Genomic DNA, 21,230 nt, shown 5'->3' on the forward strand with positions numbered 1-21,230 from the left:
CGCAGTAAAATTGATTAGATGTCTCCTTAAATTTCTCTAGAACAAATAAGAACTACACAGAAATTACTAGAATTCGAGCAATATTATTGGACAATATACCCTGTGTTACTAAAAGTAACATCTGCTTTAAAATCGTTAAATAACTACACCTTAACATGATATATTTATATATTTATCGACATTACTAGTATGTATGTACGTATATACATATAATGAGGAAAAGTTGTTTTAATATATTTTTAAGTAAGAATTATTTTATTTTCACTTGTATTTTTACTTTTTTTAACGATAGCTTTGAACCAATAAGATGAAAGAATTAGAGAGAATGAACGTCAGTCATTTTTAATCTTGTCACACAGTGGGTTAATTAAGTTCGCGTCTCTAGCGCAACGGGCAATTTCTTGTTAAACAGAGCGTTTAATGTTTTGTGTATAAGATGAGTAAAGATCGAAAGTTTAATACAAACTGATCAATTGAAATAACCCTTGAAAATATAAATCAACTGCAAATTCAGTGCACACATATGTAAGTGAGGGCGCGATCAGTATTTTCTTGCGATACGAGTCCAAAATGTCAGACATCGATAAATGGATGGAACTTGCGAAAGAATGCAAATATCTTCCTGAAAATGATCTTAAGGTACTAAATACGTGCGAAATATTATTTGTTACTGTAGTAGTTACAATATATTTTATTAACACTGGTGACACGATATTAAACTCATAGGTTACTCGAACTCGCTTGATTTCACTTGGTACTAAAATTAATTTTATTTCAGAAACTTTGTGACATTGTATGCGACATATTATTGGAAGAATCTAATATTCAACCAGTGTCTACTCCGGTAACAGTATGCGGAGATATTCACGGCCAGGTTAGCTTCATAATTTTGTTCTAACCTCAACATGATATTGATATATTCGGAGATAACAATAATCATTTTCATATAAAATGTGCAAAATGCTTTTCTATAAATTATTTATTTTCATCATTGTTTATTTCATTGTAGTTTTACGATCTAGAGGAATTATTTCGTCGTGGAGGCGCTGTGCCTAAGACAAATTATATATTCATGGGAGATTTTGTAGATAGAGGGTATTATAGCGTAGAAACATTTACCCGCCTACTCACACTCAAAGCTAAATGGTCTGATAGAATAACATTACTTCGAGGAAATCATGAATCCAGACAAATCACTCATGTTTATGGTTTTTATGGTTAGTATATATGGTATTATTAAAGTATCACGTATACATTCATTATATCGTTGTACGTTTATTATTCTGTTCTCTGCAGATGAATGTCAAAGTAAATATGGCAATGCTAATGCATGGAAGTATTGCTGTAGGGTATTCGACTTACTTGCAGTTGCTGCCGTTAGTATAAAAAAATAAATGAATTTTATACATGCGTGCATGTCAACATGTTTAATGAAAATATGTATGTTTTTACTTAGTTAATCGATGATCGGGTACTCTGTGTACATGGTGGATTGTCTCCAGCCATTAGAACATTAGATCAAATTAGGACGATCGAGAGAGATCAAGAGATCCCACATAAAGGTATTTTTGACATTTTATGGTTATATACGTATCATGTTGTGTTATAATTATTTATTCAACAATAAAATTTTGTTGTCTAGGTGCTTTTTGTGATTTGGTTTGGTCTGATCCAGAAGACGTAGAATCATGGACTATTAGTCCACGTGGAGCAGGTTTTTTATTTGGAAGCAAAGTAACATATGAATTTATGAAAATCAACGACCTTGAACTTATTTGTAGAGCTCATCAATTGGTTCATGAAGGTATGTATCGTCACATAAATGGTATAAGATGCATGGAAAGAATATTGTACAATAACATTTCGTATGCTTTTATTCTCTGTTTTACAGGTTATAGATATATGTTTAACGATAAACTCGTGACAGTATGGTCAGCTCCAAATTATTGTTATCGTTGTGGTAACGTAGCTAGTATTTTAAAGATCATAACTCCCAGTCAAAGAATCCCAGTGCTATTTCAGGCAGTGCCTGATTCTGAAAGAGTAATTCCACCTTTAACCATTACACCGTACTTTTTGTGATCTAACCTAGTTCTCCATTTGTTTGGATGCAGAAGGGTGGTATCTGCGTCTAGGCTTTACGGGATTACATGACTGTTTCTTCATGTTGATGAGCACAGGCTGATTCTTTGACGGAGCATAAAATTTCCAAAGAAATGTATTAAAGGACGATAAATTATCCAGAATTTTAATTTTTAAAACTTTTCTTTTCTATGTTTTTATGAGAAAATGTGTCATTTGAAAGAACAATTACCATGTGATTACCTATTCAGGGAATGTTCTTACACGTTTTTTAGGAAATTTACCCATTTTTTGTATGTTAAGAATTTAACTTTTATACGTAATGCGCCTGCCATTGCATCAGCCTGATTTCTCTAGTTTGAAAAAAAGAAAAGGAAAATGTTTCGCATTAAAATAAATGTGAACATTCTGTGGTCTAGACGCTTTTGCTGTCTACTGTGTACATTCTATAGAGCATTCGCATCTCAGAGCAGTATTGTGGTCGTATCATTCTAAAGGCTAAGAGCTTTTACGTAAGTTACGAACTCGAACAGCAAATGGTTCGGTAACGTCTTGAATGAATAAATGATGAAAGAAAACATTTAAACATTCCGAGGTGAGAGAGTCTCTGAGTATAGTGAATGCTTAATTGATATTATGATCGTTGCGTGTAGAATTCAGGTTTATTAAAGCGTGAGCATATATACTACTGTTAAGGTCTTCCTGAGTATGTAATTGATCTGTTTCTGGTTTAGATACTGTGTGTGCTGCGTGCAATTCTTTTTATTCTAGATGCGCAATCAGTGTTCTTAGCAGCATAAATTCGGCGTTTCTGCCGAGGTACAAATAGTATGTAGCAGTAGCCAAAGTTTACCCGCCTAGGTAAGGAGATTGAGTAGAAAAAATTGTATTATATAATAGAATTTTTGTTATAATTTTTAAGCACATGACATTTTTATATTTTATTCTTTCTTTCCCTCCTTTATTACTGGCTCAATATATAAATATAAATATAAATATATCTATCATTCGCGGAATGTCTTAAAAAGTATTGAAATTTGTTCATAGTATCGGCCTTTTTTCAGCTATATTTTCACTTCTACGTATACAAAGCAATGAGTTGAAATATTATTATATTCTCTGAATCTTTGTACAGTTTCCACATTATATGCCAAATCGCTGTCGTACTGAATAATTATAATAGCTAGATTGTCATAAGTTCATTAATGTAGGGAGCAACTTTTAAGAACCAAGACCCTTAGCAATGTGCCTCTAAATTAATAAGCGTTTGTGTAATATAATGATACGATATTGATACATAATTAAATGGAACGCACCGGCCATTGCGTATCATAAGCCTGAATTCTGACCATCGATTTGCTAGCTCATGATATTCCTAACCGATCACAGACCCGATAAATATGGCATTGGCATTGGCACTGGCTGTCAAGTTGAGACTACTCTATTTTGAGTTTTGTGATATAGTTCAAGCGAGGCATGTGAAAATTGCGTCGACGTTTGTAACGATTTTCCATGTCTGATTGTTTGAAGATGTTTTGAAGACTTGTTATTTAAAAAAAAATGGAGAAAAAAAAATAGTCAACTTTTGAACAGTGCCTTCAGAACTATAACACGACGGTCTACTAGAAGTAAATACTTTCTACTGACGGATAATCATAGACGAACTAGGACGGATCATATAAATAACAGAGAGCTTAAACAAGGACGTGTGTAAGGAATTCTTTTCACTCTTTTATATTCCAGAAAATATTATTAACAATTCCTTTATCGTACTTCGACCTTTATTATTATCACGTAAGATATTTCGGCGTCCAATTCGATCATTATTTTACATGATAATTTTTACATTTTACAACATTATTGATAAAAAATACGATTTATATATTATATTATGTATATAATATATATCCAGATTGTTACGATATGCAACTACACCATTTTACATTAACCACTGCTTTGTATTTACATTAATGATATTGTATTAGATAGATCATTACGCAAGGCAAGACACGGAGTTTACGTTACAAACTCGATTTGTCGGTTTTTTGCAGCCTCTATTATCGTAAAACGGTGGTGATGCGCGGGAATGCCTACATGGTACGGACATCCTAGAAATCGTAAAAGTATTAGCCTCTGTGCCTACTTAGGTATTCGCAGCAGTCACCTTTGAAATGCCTCTGTCTGTGATCGCTTTAATCTTATCGAAGTGTCCAAGCGCTTGCGCGACGATTTACATCGGTAAGTTCAACGGGAATAAAGACGATTACATTAATTAAATGAGACTAATTTAGCTTAATAAGCGTTCTGTGCAGGAGCTTGTACACTGCGCATAATCTTTAAAGATCTCACAGATAGACAACATTTTAACGATCATGTACCTTGAAAGTATAGATTTTGTTATGTTAATGTAATGAAACGTCTGTAATAAAAAATGCGCAAAACTTGCAACTGACATTATCAATGATACTCCCGTTGTTATTGTGATAAATAAAGTACAAATATATGCATACGTACATCATGTATATACATATATGTATATTGTGAGGTATTGAAGGGAAGAGAAAGCTATCGTATGTAGGTATGGGTATGGAACAATAAATATTTCATCGAATCTGTTCATCTTTAATTAGTTTATTTACTTGTAATAATATTATTTTCATCGTATATATAATAATTCTATTTACTCCTTACTATTTATATATAATAATATAGTGTATTTATGTTCATTATGTATAATATATTATCTACATTTATAATCCCTATCAAAGGCATCTCCAAACAGACTTCAGATTTACTTTTTTTTTTAAAATATCTTATTTATTTTCATAAAAATACAAGGGGTTTACGCGCCATCTGTGAAGTCTAGCCTGTTTTGCCCGGAACCGATAGCTTCCGATTTATTCATCGGATGAACAACATTATATTATATCTTACAATCCTTAATCCTTGCATTAATCCTTGCAATAACAACGAATTTATTATAATGATTCTCAACATCATCTATGTACACGGCTTTATGCAAACAAGTTCGACGATTTTTTTCTGCTCGGTCACAAATCTGCAAGCGCGTTCGCGTTTCACTTCTCGTTGTATCGTATTTCGTATGTAATCACATTATTAATCACCGTTCGTTACTGGTTTAAAACGATGAAAGATCAAACGATTTCGAGTGCTGACTTGTACGAAGAACGAAATGCAATGAAAATGCAACGGACAAGCTCGACGAATATCCAATGAAAACATTACTAACGATCAGAAATAAATTAAAATTAAAATGCAAATTTTTTTTTACAATAAAACGTGTATAAACGCATTCTCTTTACCGCCGACTAGAGTATTTGGCTCAAGATACGCATTAATATAATAATAATAAAAAAAAAGATTATACGCACGTCTCTCAGTCTATTTAATATGTATATTGTTCTTTCGAAACAATTTGCAAGAAAGAAAAGTAAGATACTCGTTTCAATACGTTTAAGTTCTTCTTCTTTGCTGATACTAAAGCAAATTGCACGTACGTAAAAAGTTCGTAATAAAATATCTAAGTACAACCACTTTATATAAAACGATTTTTTCGAAAAGTTATAAAACGTATATAAAATACACGAGATGTATTGATGACATTTAAATTATTTCCAGCGGAACGATAATGTTTAAAGGAAAGAGAAACGCGTTCGGTGAACTGATCAACTGGAAACTGTGAAACGATTTGTCATTAATCGAATTGAGCGCAGAAATTTGTAAAACTGTTTCGCGCGTGTTCCGCGTCAATCAACGAGAAATTGAATATTCGCGCGCGAAAGTTGGCGAGGGAAATGATTAGCAGCGATGCAGCATCCGGTTCCCGGCAGAGCGGCGATTCACACGGCGCCCGAATCTCAGTTATAAAAGGAATAGTCGAAGGTAAACGAGACGATAAAAATGTACTTCCTAAACGTAGGTAGAAATTGGTAACTTTGACTCACTCATTGAAAAAGTATTTTCCTCTTGCCAATCCGGCATTCTCGTGTTTTCTCTCTCTCTGCCCGTCGTTTCTGGGTTAACGTTTGTGTATCGCGCTTCTTTGTTTATACCGCGACAAGCAGCGAACTTCAGTGTTTATGTGTCGGTTCGAAGTGACGGTGCGTGGCTGAAATTTCTTCCAAGAGTTTTCTCCATTTAAACAAGGGAACAGCGATCGGACTGTGGTTTCTCCGTAATGCAGATGGTGCTTGATGATCGAAGGAAGCATCCCGGTGAGTAAAACTTGTAACAACATCTTAATACGATAATATATTCTACGAAACTTGGTCGAACGTCGCAATGTCACCCGATGATTTCCACGTCACGATGCGCAGTCCGAGTATATATAAGAATCTTCTTTCGAATGTTACATCTGATTGCCTCAAACGTGCAATACTCTCATCGTTATCAATTATTGCGAATTTAAGTGTGAGCGTTTCCGATGTTTCGGCGTACGTTGCCAATTGAAGTCGAAGCGACTGAGCAAAACGATGCGTCCATGTCCGTGTTATATCGCGTTACAAAAGTTCGAACGTTAAAATACATATCCTGCGTGCAGAATTTCGCTTATGGTCGATCGTGTAATTGTGACTTGCGATTAGAAAAAACACTGCGCCGCCGCTTGGCACTATATAAGAGCAGGTATAACACGGAATTATACAAAGAGACAGGACTAGTACTTTCAACGTAGTTATTATTAAACCTTTCGTACAATATGTACAAAGTTGAACCCATAAACGAGAGGCATGTGTTTTTTATATTTTTAAATTTCATCTTTTTTTTTTCTTTTTCTTACTTTTGCTCAATAGACTCTCACTCGCACTTAAATATTAAAGGTTGGGCATGATAATACTCGCGGTAGTATAATGCCCTAAGTCTTGCTGATCCAACGCATAGCTCTCCTGTAAGCAGCTGCTGTACTCCCAGACATCGATGCACATTTCATTTTATACAATATACATACTTATATTTATGCATACTATATATGTATTTATACATACATTCGTACGTGCATATGTATATATACACATATATTACATACACATAATATAAAGACAGTCCAATTCGGCGCTTCTTTTTTTTTTTTTCTTTGATGCGGCGTTCTTTTTCCTCGTCGTACTCTTACGATTCGACGACGCTGCCACTCGTATATATGTACATGCTAACAATAAATAGGAGGCGACAAGAAAAGAGTTCTCCGCGGGAAGTACGTAATGTTTACGAGCTGACGAGAATAAGAAAGAGGATGGGGTCGGTTGGTGAAGTGGGACAGACTAACGTGTGGTGAACGATTGCTTTCGGAGGAAACGGGAGGGGTAGTGGAAAGATGGACGCAAAGACAGAAGGAAGAGAGCAAAAGGTACACGCGTGTCGGTCTACTAAATGCTAAAACGTTGCTTCCTTCTCTTCAAAACAATGGTAATTTTCGAGGAAATTTTCGCGCAAACATGAACAAACAACAAATGGCGTTCGTGCTCGCGAAGGAAGAATCGAAAAGGCTTTTCTCCCCCGTCGACAGCTATCACTAATTTATATCATAACGCGAAACGCGTTGACCAATGGTATCAAATATCCCCTTGTATAACCGAATTTAGCGGGTGTCTTTCCTTTCCTTTCTTCTTCGTACTTTTATTCTCTTTGCTTTCGCTCTTTCTCTCTCTTTACTTTTTTTTTCTTCGCGGTTGCGACCTAATCGACCGTCCAATTGAACACAGAGACAAGTGTGCGATGATGTCCTGGGAATACAGGAACCGTTACAACCCAGTTTCTTAACCGCAAATAATATACATTGTTTACCGTATGAAGTATCCCATCGTTAGTTAAGTCTTATAGTATGGACAAGTATCCTTAGGCTAGTAGGCCCAAGGTCTGTGTGTATAGTTCTCGTGTTGATCTTTTTTATATTTTTTTTTCTTTTCTTCGTACGTGCGCTCGCGACCACGAGTCCGGCGAAACTATCTCGATCTGTGACAAAGAATGCGTTGACGGAGGGTAGTATTATAAGTTGAGAGTAAAAGGACAGTTCTTCGAGGGAAGCTTCGATGGGATTTGTTTTGAGCAGAAATTCGCTTGGTTATACAACTATTCGTTTCGATCTGAGAAACGTTAAAGAAGTCTACTTGAGGATGATGCGCGACATCGATGATTACGAGAAAGGGATCCGAGGCTTTTATAGGGGGGGGGGGGGGTCAGTTAAATGCAACATTACCGAAGATATCCGGAGACGGCGAGGTTCTCTTCGGGATCAAAGAAGAAAAAAAAGAGGGGTTCAATTTCATCGTACTCGTGATCGTACGCGTACCGGTGATTAGCGCGTGTTTACGATAACTTCTATGGAGGCAAGATGAAACAATCACGTTGTGATAGAACGTGCGCTGATTAACCATTACAATGCGTATACAAGGAGCATTATTCGTTTCTTTTTTTTCTTTTTTTTTATTTCATTTTCGCTTTCTCTTTCGTTTTCCAAAACACGAACAACACGTCTCGACTGGCTTCAGCCACCGGTTTGTTATCTCTCGTTAAATTTCCATCTTAGAATGGGTTTCGCTATCTTAAATAATTGAGCCAATCTCCCGAGAGACTGGTACTTCCGGTTCGCGAAGAAACCAAATATCACACGTGTCCGTGACACATACATATACACATATATATATCTACATTCGGTAAAACGGGGAACAGTATCGCGTGAGTCAGTTAACAGTACACGCGAGGAAGGAAAAAAAAACAAAGAAAAAATTATTCGAACCTCTGATTCTCCTCTATTTCTTTCTTTCTTTTTTTCTTTTGTCACGAATATAAGCTTCCCCGCGAGAAAGAAATACCAAGTCTCTTGCTGTGCATATTTTTCATTCGTTTACGCGTATTATCGTTCTCTCGTATTTTTTCTTTCTTCCTTTTTTTTTCTTTTTTTCTTATATATAATACTATGAAATTATCGCAGTCGTTTCAACAAGGAATCATAAAAAACAATCTTTCGTCGCGGATCAATGGTGAACACCTGGTAACGAGAAAGGAAGCGCGCGACGCGCAAGCGCGTTGCGCGCGCGCGAGATCGTTCGCGCGATCCGATCCTCGCGTAGACGACTTTCGATAGAAAATATATCACTTCGACACGGCAGGCTACGAATTCATTAGAACTGTATAAAAAACGTTTAAAAAGTCTTTCTCGCGTCGAAAATCAGCGTCAGTTCGAGAACGGTCTGAGTTACAAAAATTTTGCAAAACGTTTGCGAGTGATTGAGTCTAACCTTTTGTCAAATACCGCGTTGAAGGTCCCGCGGGTGTTGGCTTCAGTTTCGAGGAACGTCCAAAGAAACGTTTATCCTAGAGAGTCTCAGCTACGGGGCGCAATTATCTTTCGTAAGCTCTGAAAAACGCGCGTTCCCGCGATTCGAGTATTAGAGGAGGATCGGATCGTACGAAGGACGTGTAAAAGAGCGGTTACGAACAAGGACATCTTCCGACCGGTGAATGATGCACGTTTATTACGCGTAAAGATTACGTCGATGGCGATAAAATGTAAATTAACAAAACGGTGAATATATGTATGTATATATGTGTATATATTAATAGTCTTCTGTGTTGCGCGCTTGGACTATGATTCGGAGTAGTGAATAACGACGAGGACGACGATAACAGCGAGGACGATTATGCATAGTAAAGTTAACTGCTTCCTATCAGATCCTAATCAGATTTCTGCCTTCCGAGTGTTCGCGTCCCGACGTCGAGGCTTCTTCTCTTTCGTATGATAGGGGGACATCTCTGTGTACAGTTTCAGTTCTCCTTTTCGCGATTCAACGATCACGCGGGCGACGTTGTTCCATTGGTAAAGTCCACTCGACGGATCTCGACGGTATTCTCTTAATTAGAATGGTAACTGAATTATCACACTTACGTTTGCAGCACGTGATGAGAACGATCGGTTGGTTGAATATGCTTCAGGGTAGAATTCACGGTGTGCGGCTACATTGACGAGAGGTTCAAATACTTTTTGAGGACGCACGATCTTTGACTGTTTCTGGTGTACTCATTGTATTTATTATACTGGTATGTAAAGACGCGTGAAAACGCGATGGTCGACATTTTCGATTTGTTCACGTTTATTGTTATTAGTTTTTTCTTTTTTCCTTTTGGTGTATGTACCGTTGCTGGTGGTTCGCCGTCGGTCATCATCATCGTTACCATCATCATCGTCGTCGTCATCGGCATTATCCATCGTTATCATCGTTATTATTATGATCACCATTATCATTAACATCGGTCGATTGATCTTACGGTCGTTTTGGTAGTCTGCTATATAGTTTCGATAGTGATGGAGAGTAGTAGTAATAGTAGCAGTAGTAGTAGCAGTAGTAGTTGTAGGTGGTAGTAGGTGGCCTACAGTGAGCGTACGTAACGAGAGTCTTATTATCGATCGGATTATGCAACGTGAACACACAATGACGTAGTTGCGCGGTACTGCGTACAGAAATATATTATTATAGTCTTTTAGTTTCGATAAAAAAGTTCAGTTCCCTCCTCGATTGATTTCCCATCTCGAGGTGGCGCGCTTACTTTCTCTCTCTCTCTCTCTCTGTATATATATATGTATGTATATATATATATATATATCTCACTCTCCCACTCTTTCTCTCCCGCTCTCTCGCTCTCTCGCGAACTCTTTTATATTCTTTCAGTAATTTCCATTTTTTTTTTTTTTTTTTTATTATTTTTTCTTTATTTCTTATTTAAAGCATTGTCTCTCTCTCCTCCTGCCTATATCCTTCGCAGTCTCCTTTTCTCCGAATCTTCTTCTTCCTCTCGTTAATTTCTGTTTTCTCTCGTTTTCTAGTCATTTTTAATTTTCTGTCTCTTTATAACGCTCTCTTGTCTGTTTTCTTTTTTCTTTTTATATCACGCTTTTCACAGGTTCCCCGTTCCCTTCTCGACCTTCTTCGTTTTGTACAACGCAACGAACACACACATTTATATTATTTATATTATTTATATGTATATATATATATATATACTTTTTTTTTATATAATTATTATACATACGCAAACAAAGCCTTTCCCTTTTTCCGCACCAGTCTTTTCCCGTTCTCTTTGTTTGCTTTTGCTCGTTTTGTTCGATTCTATTTTCATCATATAATATATACATTTATATATATATATCTATAAATCTGTTTATATATATAGATGTATACTTATACGTATAGTATGTGTATAGGTATTCAGCTTCGTTTATCGTCAGTTTGTTTTTTATTTACTATCTTTGAATTGTTGAGTTCAATAGGAAAGGAACGTAGAACATTTTACTCTCAAGTAGAAGAGCTGCCGCCGATTGTACCTGGAATTCAGGAAGAAAACAGGATCGAGTTAGATAGTTACGGTTCTAACTCGTTTCCCGCGAAAACGTTCACGGGCACGGGTCTTACGATACGTACATTACTATAATATAAGATACTTTATTTTGCTCGAATCTCTCACTATGCATTATCGATACAGAACTGCGTGTGCGCACTATGTTCTACCTATCTCGTATTTTATCTTGTTTATCTCTCCCTCTCTCTCTCTCTCTCTCCCTCTCTCTACTTTTCGATAGCACGTGCTCTCTACTACGCGTTTCTGGTCGTGCGAGAAATCTGAACGGTAAACGCGGCAAACGATGAAACGAGCAGCGGATATTTCAGTATTGTCGAACTTACTTCGGGCAACCTGACGAGTAGATCGTGAAATCGATTCGGCTGTTGAGGCGCGCTGTGCTCGACAAAACTTCGCAGACAGCTCATGTACCGTTCTTGTAGCTCCATTGTATATTCCATTGTACCTCCGCGCGCTAAAAGGGGACAGATAGAAAAGAAAGAATCGTGAATAGGCGCTGTTACCGAATATAACGTGTTTACGTTGCTACGTTGTTTGCGCTCCGGCCGGCGTTCTTTCTCTACACGCTTTTCGTTAATTATTTTTTCGTCACTTCGGCCGTCGTTAAGAGGTAGCCCAAGTGCACGTGAATGATAAACACGGTCTAACAGCTAGCGTTAAATTTGTTGCTCGCTATTATTCAATTGTTAACGAATTTTTTTTTATAACGATACGAGATATAACAAAATCTGTTAAAATTTTTTATTCTTTTGTTATAAAATCGTAGGTATTTAATTATTATCTTCTCGATAAAACGTCATTTAACTTTAGAATATTTACCGAAAGGTCGATGATTAATTTATTTGTAGTTGGGAAAATTGACAAACGAATATCGAATTAAGATTGCAAAAGAATCCTACACTCGGAATTATTCGAATAATTACGGGGCTACGCTCTGCATTAGTATTTTGTATCGCGTCTGCACGCAAACTTACATTTTGCTTCGCCAATTGCAGCATTTGCAAAAAGAGTGCATTTCTTTATATTTGAAATACTTCGGTCAAGTGCGAAGGAACACAAACACGTTAAATGTTTCTACGCCTCACCACGGTATCTTCGACGAGAATACTTACCTTGCGAGAGCATGGTGATTACTTTCAGACAGACATATTCCTCCATCCGTAATCTCACCCTCCTGAACATTAACGTGACGTACGTAATTTTTTCCACCATGAGCCCTACGTCTTGCTGTAATTGGTCCATGGTTATCGGTCGGCCCATCATGTTCGTTAGGCACGTTTGCAACGTATACATGTTGTTCGAAACCTGCGCACCAATTAATTTATTCGATCCAATTCGAACAGCATTCATTATCCTAAATTAACGGGGACACTGTACCAAATTCTACGGTTTTCAGTCCCACAATTTGATTGATTTGTTTGTCGCGAACTTTGTCGCGATCTAGTTGACATTGTTTTCAGTATTTAACCCTTAAACGCATGGTTACTCGAAAAATGATAAATTACTTGTAATCTGTCGATCTGAGTTTCAATATGAAAATTGTAAACCGGTTTTATCGTAAGAGTAATTGTTATTCAATGATAAAACACAATGCTGTGTTAAGAAATAGCGTGATTGGCTTTATTCTTCTAATTTAACTTTAAAAGATTTTTATATCGTAAAAAGTACGATACGTTATTTATTATAAAAAGCAAATATTTAAAACAGCCCGTATTATCCGAAGTAGAAAGTCGCTTCTTTCGCGGAACAATTTCTTTCATTATCTCCTCGGCTGTACACGTGGAAAGTATTTGAGAATTTCTCGAATGACTTCACAAAAACGTACACTACCGATCCAGCCGAGATTTATACCACCAATTAAGACTCAGAGGATCCTATTTATTTAATTTAATACCGAAGAAACTGTGTACCGCGTTAGCTCTCGACGGTTCAGTTAGCATGGTGGCTGGTGAATGTTATCGGTTCACCTCGTGAAACGAATCTTACGCGGCGTGTTTACCAGTTTAAGTGAAAGTCCCGCTATCCGATGGATCTCTGCTAAATCGACCGGGGATGATTTAAAATGTAACAAATTAAAGAAAGGTGTAATTACTTCTTGCATAAAATCCGCTCCCATCACGTCGCTACCAACGTTGGAGAACTTGTGCTGACCGTGTATCGCTTGATAGGCGGAGGTGGTCAGCACCAGGATCTCGTGCCACTTGTGGGTGAGCAACGTCGTGTGAACTTCGACCGGTAGCTCAAGGTAAAACGGTAACCTTTTGGTCCACTGCACCAACTTGTACACTATACTGTCCCCTATTTGACACAGCTTGTCGCTTAAGTTTGATTTATGGTCCAGCAGCTCGTCCAAGTTCTACAATACACCATGAGAAATATTCTGTTCATTCATTCGAGATTTCGTTTCTTTTTATGATATGCAAAGAAACAAAAAAAAAAAAAAAATAAAAAAAAATAAAAACTAAGATGTTAGGAGAATTAATGGTAGGTAACGTGAAGAACGTACCCTTAACGTGGCAATATCTTGGAACTCGTCGCAGTCTATGAGAGACTGGATCATGGCGACAGTTGCGTCGAAAGGAAACGATCGATCCCTCGAACTGCTCACTGTGTTGTCTAGCCTCTGCCTTAAGTGTACCACCTTAAACATAGATATAGACAAATGTACTAGAAGTAGAAGCCAGAAGTCCTTTCGAATAGATTTTCGATTGCTTATCTTATTCTTAAGTTTGCCATAATCGCCTTTATCGGAACTTAACTTCCGAATAAAAGCGCAGAGAAATTTCCATCTCCCCGTATAAAATAAAATACTGTCTCATTAATCACTAATTATTGGTAAAAAATTCAAACTTGGTGCCGAAGAAATTTCTTTAACATTATCGTTCTTACAACTACTTTCAACTCAATCTTCATTTATCATTTCGCTGAGGCATTCAGAAGCGCGTAGAAACCAATGACGAACCCTCGAACTAACGATGTCATAATAACATTCTGTTGCGAGCAGAAGCGTCGGAGGTCGCGGTGCGTTTCGATAATCTCGATCCGTCAATGAAAGAATCAGGGTGTTTCCTACGTAAATCCGAGTCGGCCTTTCACTGACCTTTCAGACCTCGAGGTACTTCCTGGAGGTCGGGGTGATTCCGTATACGTATCGCATACGCGAGCAGGGGATAGCGGCCTCGGTTCCCTGGCGGTGGTGCACTTTCGAGGAAAGCCGCCGTGATCCTCGCCACCCACTCGGGTAGTACACCCCTTAAGGATCCGTGCACACGAACGGAACGGAACGGAACGCCGCGCAGAGCCGTGGGACACGCGTACCCGTCGCTGAAGGCGATCACGGCGGCGGAGGCAGAGGGACGAACGTGTTGGAGGAGGAAGAGAAGGAGGTAGGGTGAGGTCAGTGTCCCTTGTGCAGACTTTCACGAGTTACGAAACCGCCGGAGAACTGCCCGTCCTTGGCACCGGCTGTCGCTGATTTTCTATTGTCCCAACCTCCTCTGAGCCGCCGTCGTCGCCGTCATCGTCGTCGTGTTTCACTCGGATGCCTCGACGCGACGTCGATAACGGCTGACGCCACCTTCGTCGATCTTTATCGGACACGCTGGATTCCGTTCTTCCATTTGTTTCGTGACTTTTCAACTGTATCGTCACTTAGACGGAGATATTTCAGCGTTTTTCTCGGTACACGAATGCGCGTATATAAGTTTAGCGACAGGTCTCAGTCGACGCCGGATCGATGTCTAATTAATTATACGCGCACTCTTGTCGCGGATCTAAATGGCTTTGTTCGGGTTCAATTAATTACCAGAATCAAATTTTGTATCTATTCCATGGTTTTCTGGTTATATCCTTGTTTATAGATATCTCGACATTTAGGTCAGCATGTAGATGAAACAATGTTGTCTACTTATAAATCCGATTAATCGTCTTTCAATTATTCGGTACGAAATTTTTGAATGGTATATTAAAATTAAATAGTTGACCATGTTCATATAGCGCTGGTCTTCAACTACGTTGAAGATTAGAAAGAATTGCACGCGGCGTTCTCCACCTGTTAGCGTGTTCGCCGGAGTTTAAACTGGTCGCATGAATCCTGTTATACATTAATCGAAAGTTATACGCAATCTCTTTAAAAATTGAATCGTTACAACGACCTGAGCGATCGATACGAGATCTCCATTCATAAAATCTGTCGTTTTAGTTTCTCTCTTCATCGAACGGACGTGTACAGGTTGAACAAAATGGCGGCAAATCGACGTTACGCTCCATCTCGAATCTAAGCTTGTAATTCTTCGAGCTATTCAAGACTCAAGTCGTCTTCGTGATTAGCAGGATCGAATCAGTTAATTATTCCTGGGAAGTTTCTAGAAAGAACTATGGCGAATCAGTGTTGCAGATAATATTCTTTCTCTTGTCATGGTATTCCACCTTTAATAAAAGAGAAAGAGAGAGTAACAGGTTTGGAGTTCCTGTTTCTGGCGGAACGCGTTAATCCGGATCTCCTGCGAGTCCTGAAACGTTGCTCAGGACCAGCCGCCATTTATCCTTCGCGGGTAGGGCTTTTGAAATTCGCGAGCGACCGCGCGCGCTGCATCGCGTCGGGCGTGCAACGATCCGCCTCGAGATGGAAAGTGACCTCCTTATACCCGATCCGGCTGGCAATATTTATCCGGTCACGGAGTCATCGATTTCACTTTTGGCAATGGCCTCCACCGGGCCGACTGTTCCCGGTAATTCTTCTCGTTGTTTGCATACCTCGCGTGCCCCGCGAACGTAACGCGCGGTGTCGTACGAACGCACCGAAATGGCCGTCGCGGGACCACGTATCGCGAATTATGCATCCTCGTCGAGGCTCGCCGATGCCGCGAACCTTCGCGAGAGTAATCGGAACGATTCGATTGCCGCGGCTAGTTTCAACGTCGTGCGCCGGATAGAGATGGGATCAAGTTCAATACGCAGTTAGAAGTCGATACGAACGCGAAAGCGTTACGGGATATAACACGGGATCGGTATGTCATCCGTGACGAGTAATTAGTTTCCCCGAAACGATTGTGTCACGCGAGCTGATCTCGATTTTGAGGCGTCCGCGGGATTCGAAGATGCAGCATCGTACGCTCGTAAATAACGCGTACCAAGCACCAGAGTTAATTACTTCGGCCTTGCCGGTTCGCAAGTGGCCGGAGAGAATCGTCGGTCGTCGCGAGGGTTTATAGAAAATAACTCGCGCGCGAACGGTGTACAATGCATGCGACAAACGCGTGTAATTCACCGTCACTATTGGATCACGTGAACCGGGATTTGATTATCGTTGATCAGCGATGAATCGTGTCGTTCCATTTCGAATTAGACCGCTCTCCGGAGGATTAATTCCCATTGTCGGCGCCGTGACCTGTCCGACGAACGCGAAATAGTTGCTGCAGCCATTCGAGCTCTAATAGGAAACACTTTCACGATGTAACGGATAATACGGTGTTTAGACGAGTACGAAAAGGCATGCGAGACGACGACGACGACCGGCCGGCTCGAGAGCCGGCTTGCTCGTTCTATCTATCGGCTTTCGTAATGTGGGAAACCTTGAGGCTTGCGCAAGCAGCCGTCGTAAGAAAGTGAAATTGCAACGGGGAGTTCATTCATTTCAGGATCGTTCCGTTCGAGGAGCAAATCGAAGTTTGTCGATTTCGACGATTTCCCCTCCGTTTCTCACAATTTCCTCTCCTCCAATTCATTTTTATCGACGGGGTACCACGACGTTCCGTATCTCCACATTCCAAACATTCTCCAACTCTACTTAATTCTCACGATACTCTGATCAGTCGCCGATTCTATTGTTCCGTTCGAATCATCGCCAGATAAACGTATCACGCGAATATTTCGCAATCCTCCTTCCACTGTTCTCTACATTCTTTCCTTCCTTTTGTCTCGTACCTCTCATCGTTATAGCGTTACGAAATTCCAATAGCTGTCCTTTCTACTTCTCCAATCGTGTTTATCATTATTATGATCCTCTTTCACCAACATGTAAACGATATTCGATCGTCAATTCTATTTTTTATCCGCGTACACTTAACGCATGAAAGCAGCAGGGTATACCTAGCGCTATTGAGAACGCGCGAAACTCTCGATCGTGTGTAGCTGAGCTCGAACGGCGTTCCTCGGCTGCGAGAAACGCGGCCGTAAATGCTCGCGATCATTTTGTAATCGTTGATATATTCATTTCCTGTATGACTTCAGCCTCTGTGCAGAAGCCGCGTAGTCATCGCGGAGAACTCATCGACCGAGTAACGTTTCGCGAATGATTCTGTTTCACGGCGCGTTCGCATCGAGCACTTGCCTGTTTCAAAGCTCAAATTATCGATGACGTAAAGCGAGCGTTCCGAACTACTCCGCGAAAGGGTTGCTCTACGACTTTGTCGCTCTTTCCTTCCGACTGCTCAACGAAATTGTAGTTCATCGTCGTTACTGACTTTTCGTAAAACCAAAATCACCCGTCGATTATGTTATAATGCGGTCCATGGATTTTTATAATTTTTTAAATAGTTCGCAAATTTTTGATTAATCGGATTAGTTCACCTTCTGACTGGATTAGATATCTTTTTCTTGAAAGTATTTAATTGTACATATTGCATATAGCAGCGGTTCTTAAACTATGGTCCGCGAAATAATTTTGACATTAACTTTACATCCCCCAACACTTTTCGATTTTATTCAAATAACTCGCATTTAAATAAAAATCCTATGTGCTCAAGTCAAGAGCAAAGCTAGAGTTGGAATGTGGTTCGTGAAAAAAAATGTTGCTCAACAGGGAGTCGTCGAGCTACATAAGTTCAAGAACCCTCTGGTATATATTTATATACGTAAACTCCGATTTAAGGATAAAATTAATACCGTAACGATATAATAGTACTAAACGGCACGATTGTCAGGAAACGATCGTTCGTTCGCCGGTACACTTGCGTCTCCTTGTTGGTTAATCGAAAGGAGACCATCGTACCGAACGCGAACGTATTTCTCGCGCGAGTCAGACGAAAGGAGTCGACGCTCGCGAGAAAGATCTCGTCCGAGCATGTGATCCGATCGCGTGCAGCTGCCTCGAAAGTGAAAGTGAAGATGCCTCCGGGACGTTCTCATCAGCGGCGCATTCTCCTGGCGAGGATCAACTTTTGTCGACCCGCGCTCGATTTCTAACCAGCCGCCTCGAATAAATCACTCGGAAATCGTTGGCGGCGCGGTTGCGCGGACGATGTTCAATCTGTACAACGCATACACAAACGCACACACGGGCGCTGGCAGAGTATTTGGAGCGGCGAGGTACGGGTTGGGAGAAAAAGAGAGAAAAAAAAAAGAAGAAAAAAGAATGTTTCACACGTACGCGTTCGTCGACTTGTTAGATAATCGAGCTGATGGAGAGCCGACAGAGAAATCCCGTGGAATCCCTCTTGCGCGTTGTATCTCGCGCGCTTGCACGAGTTATCACGCAGGAACATCGCGTGAAATCGAACGCGTTGCGTCACGCGGACGAGCGAAGAAATGTTCGACGCAATAGAGAAACAAGTGGAAATTACCGCGCTGATCAGACGCCCGAACGGCCTCTCCTTTCGCGCATCGCGACTATCGAGATCTCGCTGGGAGACGAAAAGTGTGGAGAACGTAGAAAGCAAAAGAAAGATTCGGATGACTCACTTCGGAGGGGTTGGTGAGCGCCGTCTTCAGGATCATCCCATTGACGAGGTGACTCGAATGGGCTGGGTGGCTTGAGTGACTGGTGGTAGATTGCGAGTTGAGCGGGTCGCCCGACGAAACCTTGTGATGATGAAGGAAACCACTAGCCAGCTGGCTATGCTGCTGTTGGCTATAGGGAGCGACCGCGGCTACAGTCATCTGTTTAACAAGCATCGTCGAACCCATGGTGCTTTTGCTACCACCAAGGGATCCCGACCCGTTAACACCGCCAACGTTACCGCCGCTACTTATGCCACCCATACCTCCGCCTACTCCGCTTGCTTTGTTACTTTTCTTGTGCTTTTTGTACTTCACCTGTGGGAGGAACGGACGTGGGGTGAAATCAATCGTTTTTTTTTCCCTTGAAACTTCGAATCACGCCTGACATTTATTATCGACGACGATCGGGTGTTGGGTACACCACTGTCTCGTCATTAGTTTCATTCCGAATTTGTTTACGCAAAATACCTCAAGCGGATACTAACCTTGTAAAGGTTATACACAGCACCAGAATTTCTTCCTCCAGGCATTCGATCCTCCCGAACGGCCTGAAGTACCATACCCTGTTCAATGCACTTTTTGAAACGACAGTACTGACACCTGTTCCTCTGGGCCTTCGTTATCTCGCAGCCACCTTCCGCCACGCACGTATACACCCGCCTATTTTGTACAGTTCGTTTGAAGAATCCTTTACACCTGTACACACATTATTTCACGGTACTTCATATCACAGAGAAACATAAAAACATTTCATAGAATAGTCACATTTGACAACGAGTCAAACTGGATGGAAATTTGTCTGATTAGTTTGTGATTAGGTGCGTCAGCTTTATCTGAAACGAGGTAAACAGCTTGATTTTACAAAAGAACATCGGAATCGGAGGATTGAATTCATTGCCGCGAATTCTCCCGAAATTTCTTGAGAAATTAATTGGATACGAGTAGAGCTTGTCCTACTTTGCAATTTATTTTCGTTTTAAGACCGACTATATCTCACCTAGGTATATTCGTTAAGCATTTTTCGTCTAATGAATTTAGTTAAAAGTTTCCTCGTCGCTCCCTCCTGTGGGAGTGTCTTAATACTAGGAACCGATTAAAGATTCATAGTCGCAGAATTACGGCTACACTCTGGGATGCACAGGGAAACTCCTCGTCGACTTTTCTCAACTAATTTGCCGGATTCGTCGAACGCGACGATAGAGATTGAATAAACTGGCGTAAAAAGAAACTAGTAACGATACCCTGTGGTAACGTCTTAGGGACTAATCAGCCGTTTTACAGGCTACGCTAGAACGCGAGGCACCTTGAGATACACTTTTCATTTCGTCCCGGATACATTGAGATGCCACGAGATTTATTTCATATTTTATACGAATCGAAAGTTTGAAAATATTTTTCTGCCTCAAAAATTGAACTCTGCGAAAGACGATCTGTGTTCCTACTAGTTTGCTTTCAAAAAACTTAAGCAAAGAAACGAATATATTTCAATATATTCAAAATAAAGGAACAGGTTAGAAAATAGATGCAGTTTTAAGAGTAGGGTCACAGTAGGGACAGAAGCGAAGAAAAGAAAATATTTTTATGCAACAAAGAATGCAGCTCCGATAGAGTGGCAAAAAAAAGAACAATAAATGTCATTCATGCGAGAGCGAAGACGGAATGAAGAGATCGGGCATCGTTGTTTCACGAAAGGGGAAACGATGAGAAACTCAATAACGTAAAGTGTTGTTCTTCGTCGTAGGAGGATGTCCGTCTATATTGAAACATAGTTCAGACGTGACGCAGTATCCTCGAAGACATTCGAAACGATATGTTCCTCCTGTTCTGAATGCTAGGAGGCAGGTGCAAGTCGGTGGCACCAAAAGGTCAGAGTTCGCCGTGAGGCACCCTTGGAACCGTGGCTACTGTAATCCTAACTCTTACAGTGCATAGTTTCGTGTAATTATCGTTAATTAAGTAGATCGTGCGAATCTGCAGAGCGTAACGCGTCTCAGATAGGCAACGCCATTTTTGAGCACAACCAATTTGATTATTACACCCAGTCGAATGGTATTTAGAGA

General features: G+C 40.0%; 2 protein-coding genes across 13 annotated transcripts in view; one reads left to right on the forward strand and one right to left on the reverse strand.

Annotated features, from left to right (window-relative positions):
* The first annotated feature begins 332 nt into the window (after nucleotides 1-332).
* Nucleotides 333-4,530, forward strand: Ppv (Protein phosphatase V). The gene is made up of 7 exons (XM_076900070.1): nucleotides 333-639; nucleotides 779-874; nucleotides 1,010-1,217; nucleotides 1,297-1,376; nucleotides 1,457-1,562; nucleotides 1,643-1,804; nucleotides 1,892-4,530. The coding sequence occupies exons 1-7, from the start codon at nucleotides 571-573 to the stop codon at nucleotides 2,080-2,082; spliced, it is 912 nt and encodes a 303-aa protein (XP_076756185.1). The 5' UTR covers nucleotides 333-570; the 3' UTR covers nucleotides 2,083-4,530.
* Nucleotides 4,531-10,903: 6,373 nt separating this feature from the next.
* The window catches only part of Hr4 (nuclear hormone receptor 4), a 165,841-nt gene continuing 155,514 nt past the window's right edge, over nucleotides 10,904-21,230 (reverse strand). For 10 of the 12 annotated variants that reach the window (XM_076899584.1, XM_076899585.1, XM_076899582.1 and 7 more), the window contains 7 exons: nucleotides 19,656-19,866; nucleotides 19,132-19,485; nucleotides 13,958-14,092; nucleotides 13,544-13,807; nucleotides 12,564-12,756; nucleotides 11,775-11,905; nucleotides 10,911-11,416 (listed from right to left, as the gene is read on the reverse strand). In XM_076899584.1, coding sequence (XP_076755699.1) covers nucleotides 11,336-11,416; nucleotides 11,775-11,905; nucleotides 12,564-12,756; nucleotides 13,544-13,807; nucleotides 13,958-14,092; nucleotides 19,132-19,485; nucleotides 19,656-19,866 — 1,369 coding nt within the window. In that variant the 3' untranslated portion in view covers nucleotides 10,911-11,335. Of the gene's footprint in view, nucleotides 11,417-11,774; nucleotides 11,906-12,563; nucleotides 12,757-13,543; nucleotides 13,808-13,957; nucleotides 14,093-19,131; nucleotides 19,486-19,655; nucleotides 19,867-21,230 lie in introns of all 12 variants that reach the window. The other 2 variants (XR_013102130.1, XR_013102131.1) reach the window with 2 other exon arrangements.

The sequence above is a fragment of the Xylocopa sonorina genome, chromosome 8 (assembly GCF_050948175.1).
Source record: "Xylocopa sonorina isolate GNS202 chromosome 8, iyXylSono1_principal, whole genome shotgun sequence".
Lineage (NCBI taxonomy): Eukaryota > Metazoa > Arthropoda > Insecta > Hymenoptera > Apidae > Xylocopa > Xylocopa sonorina.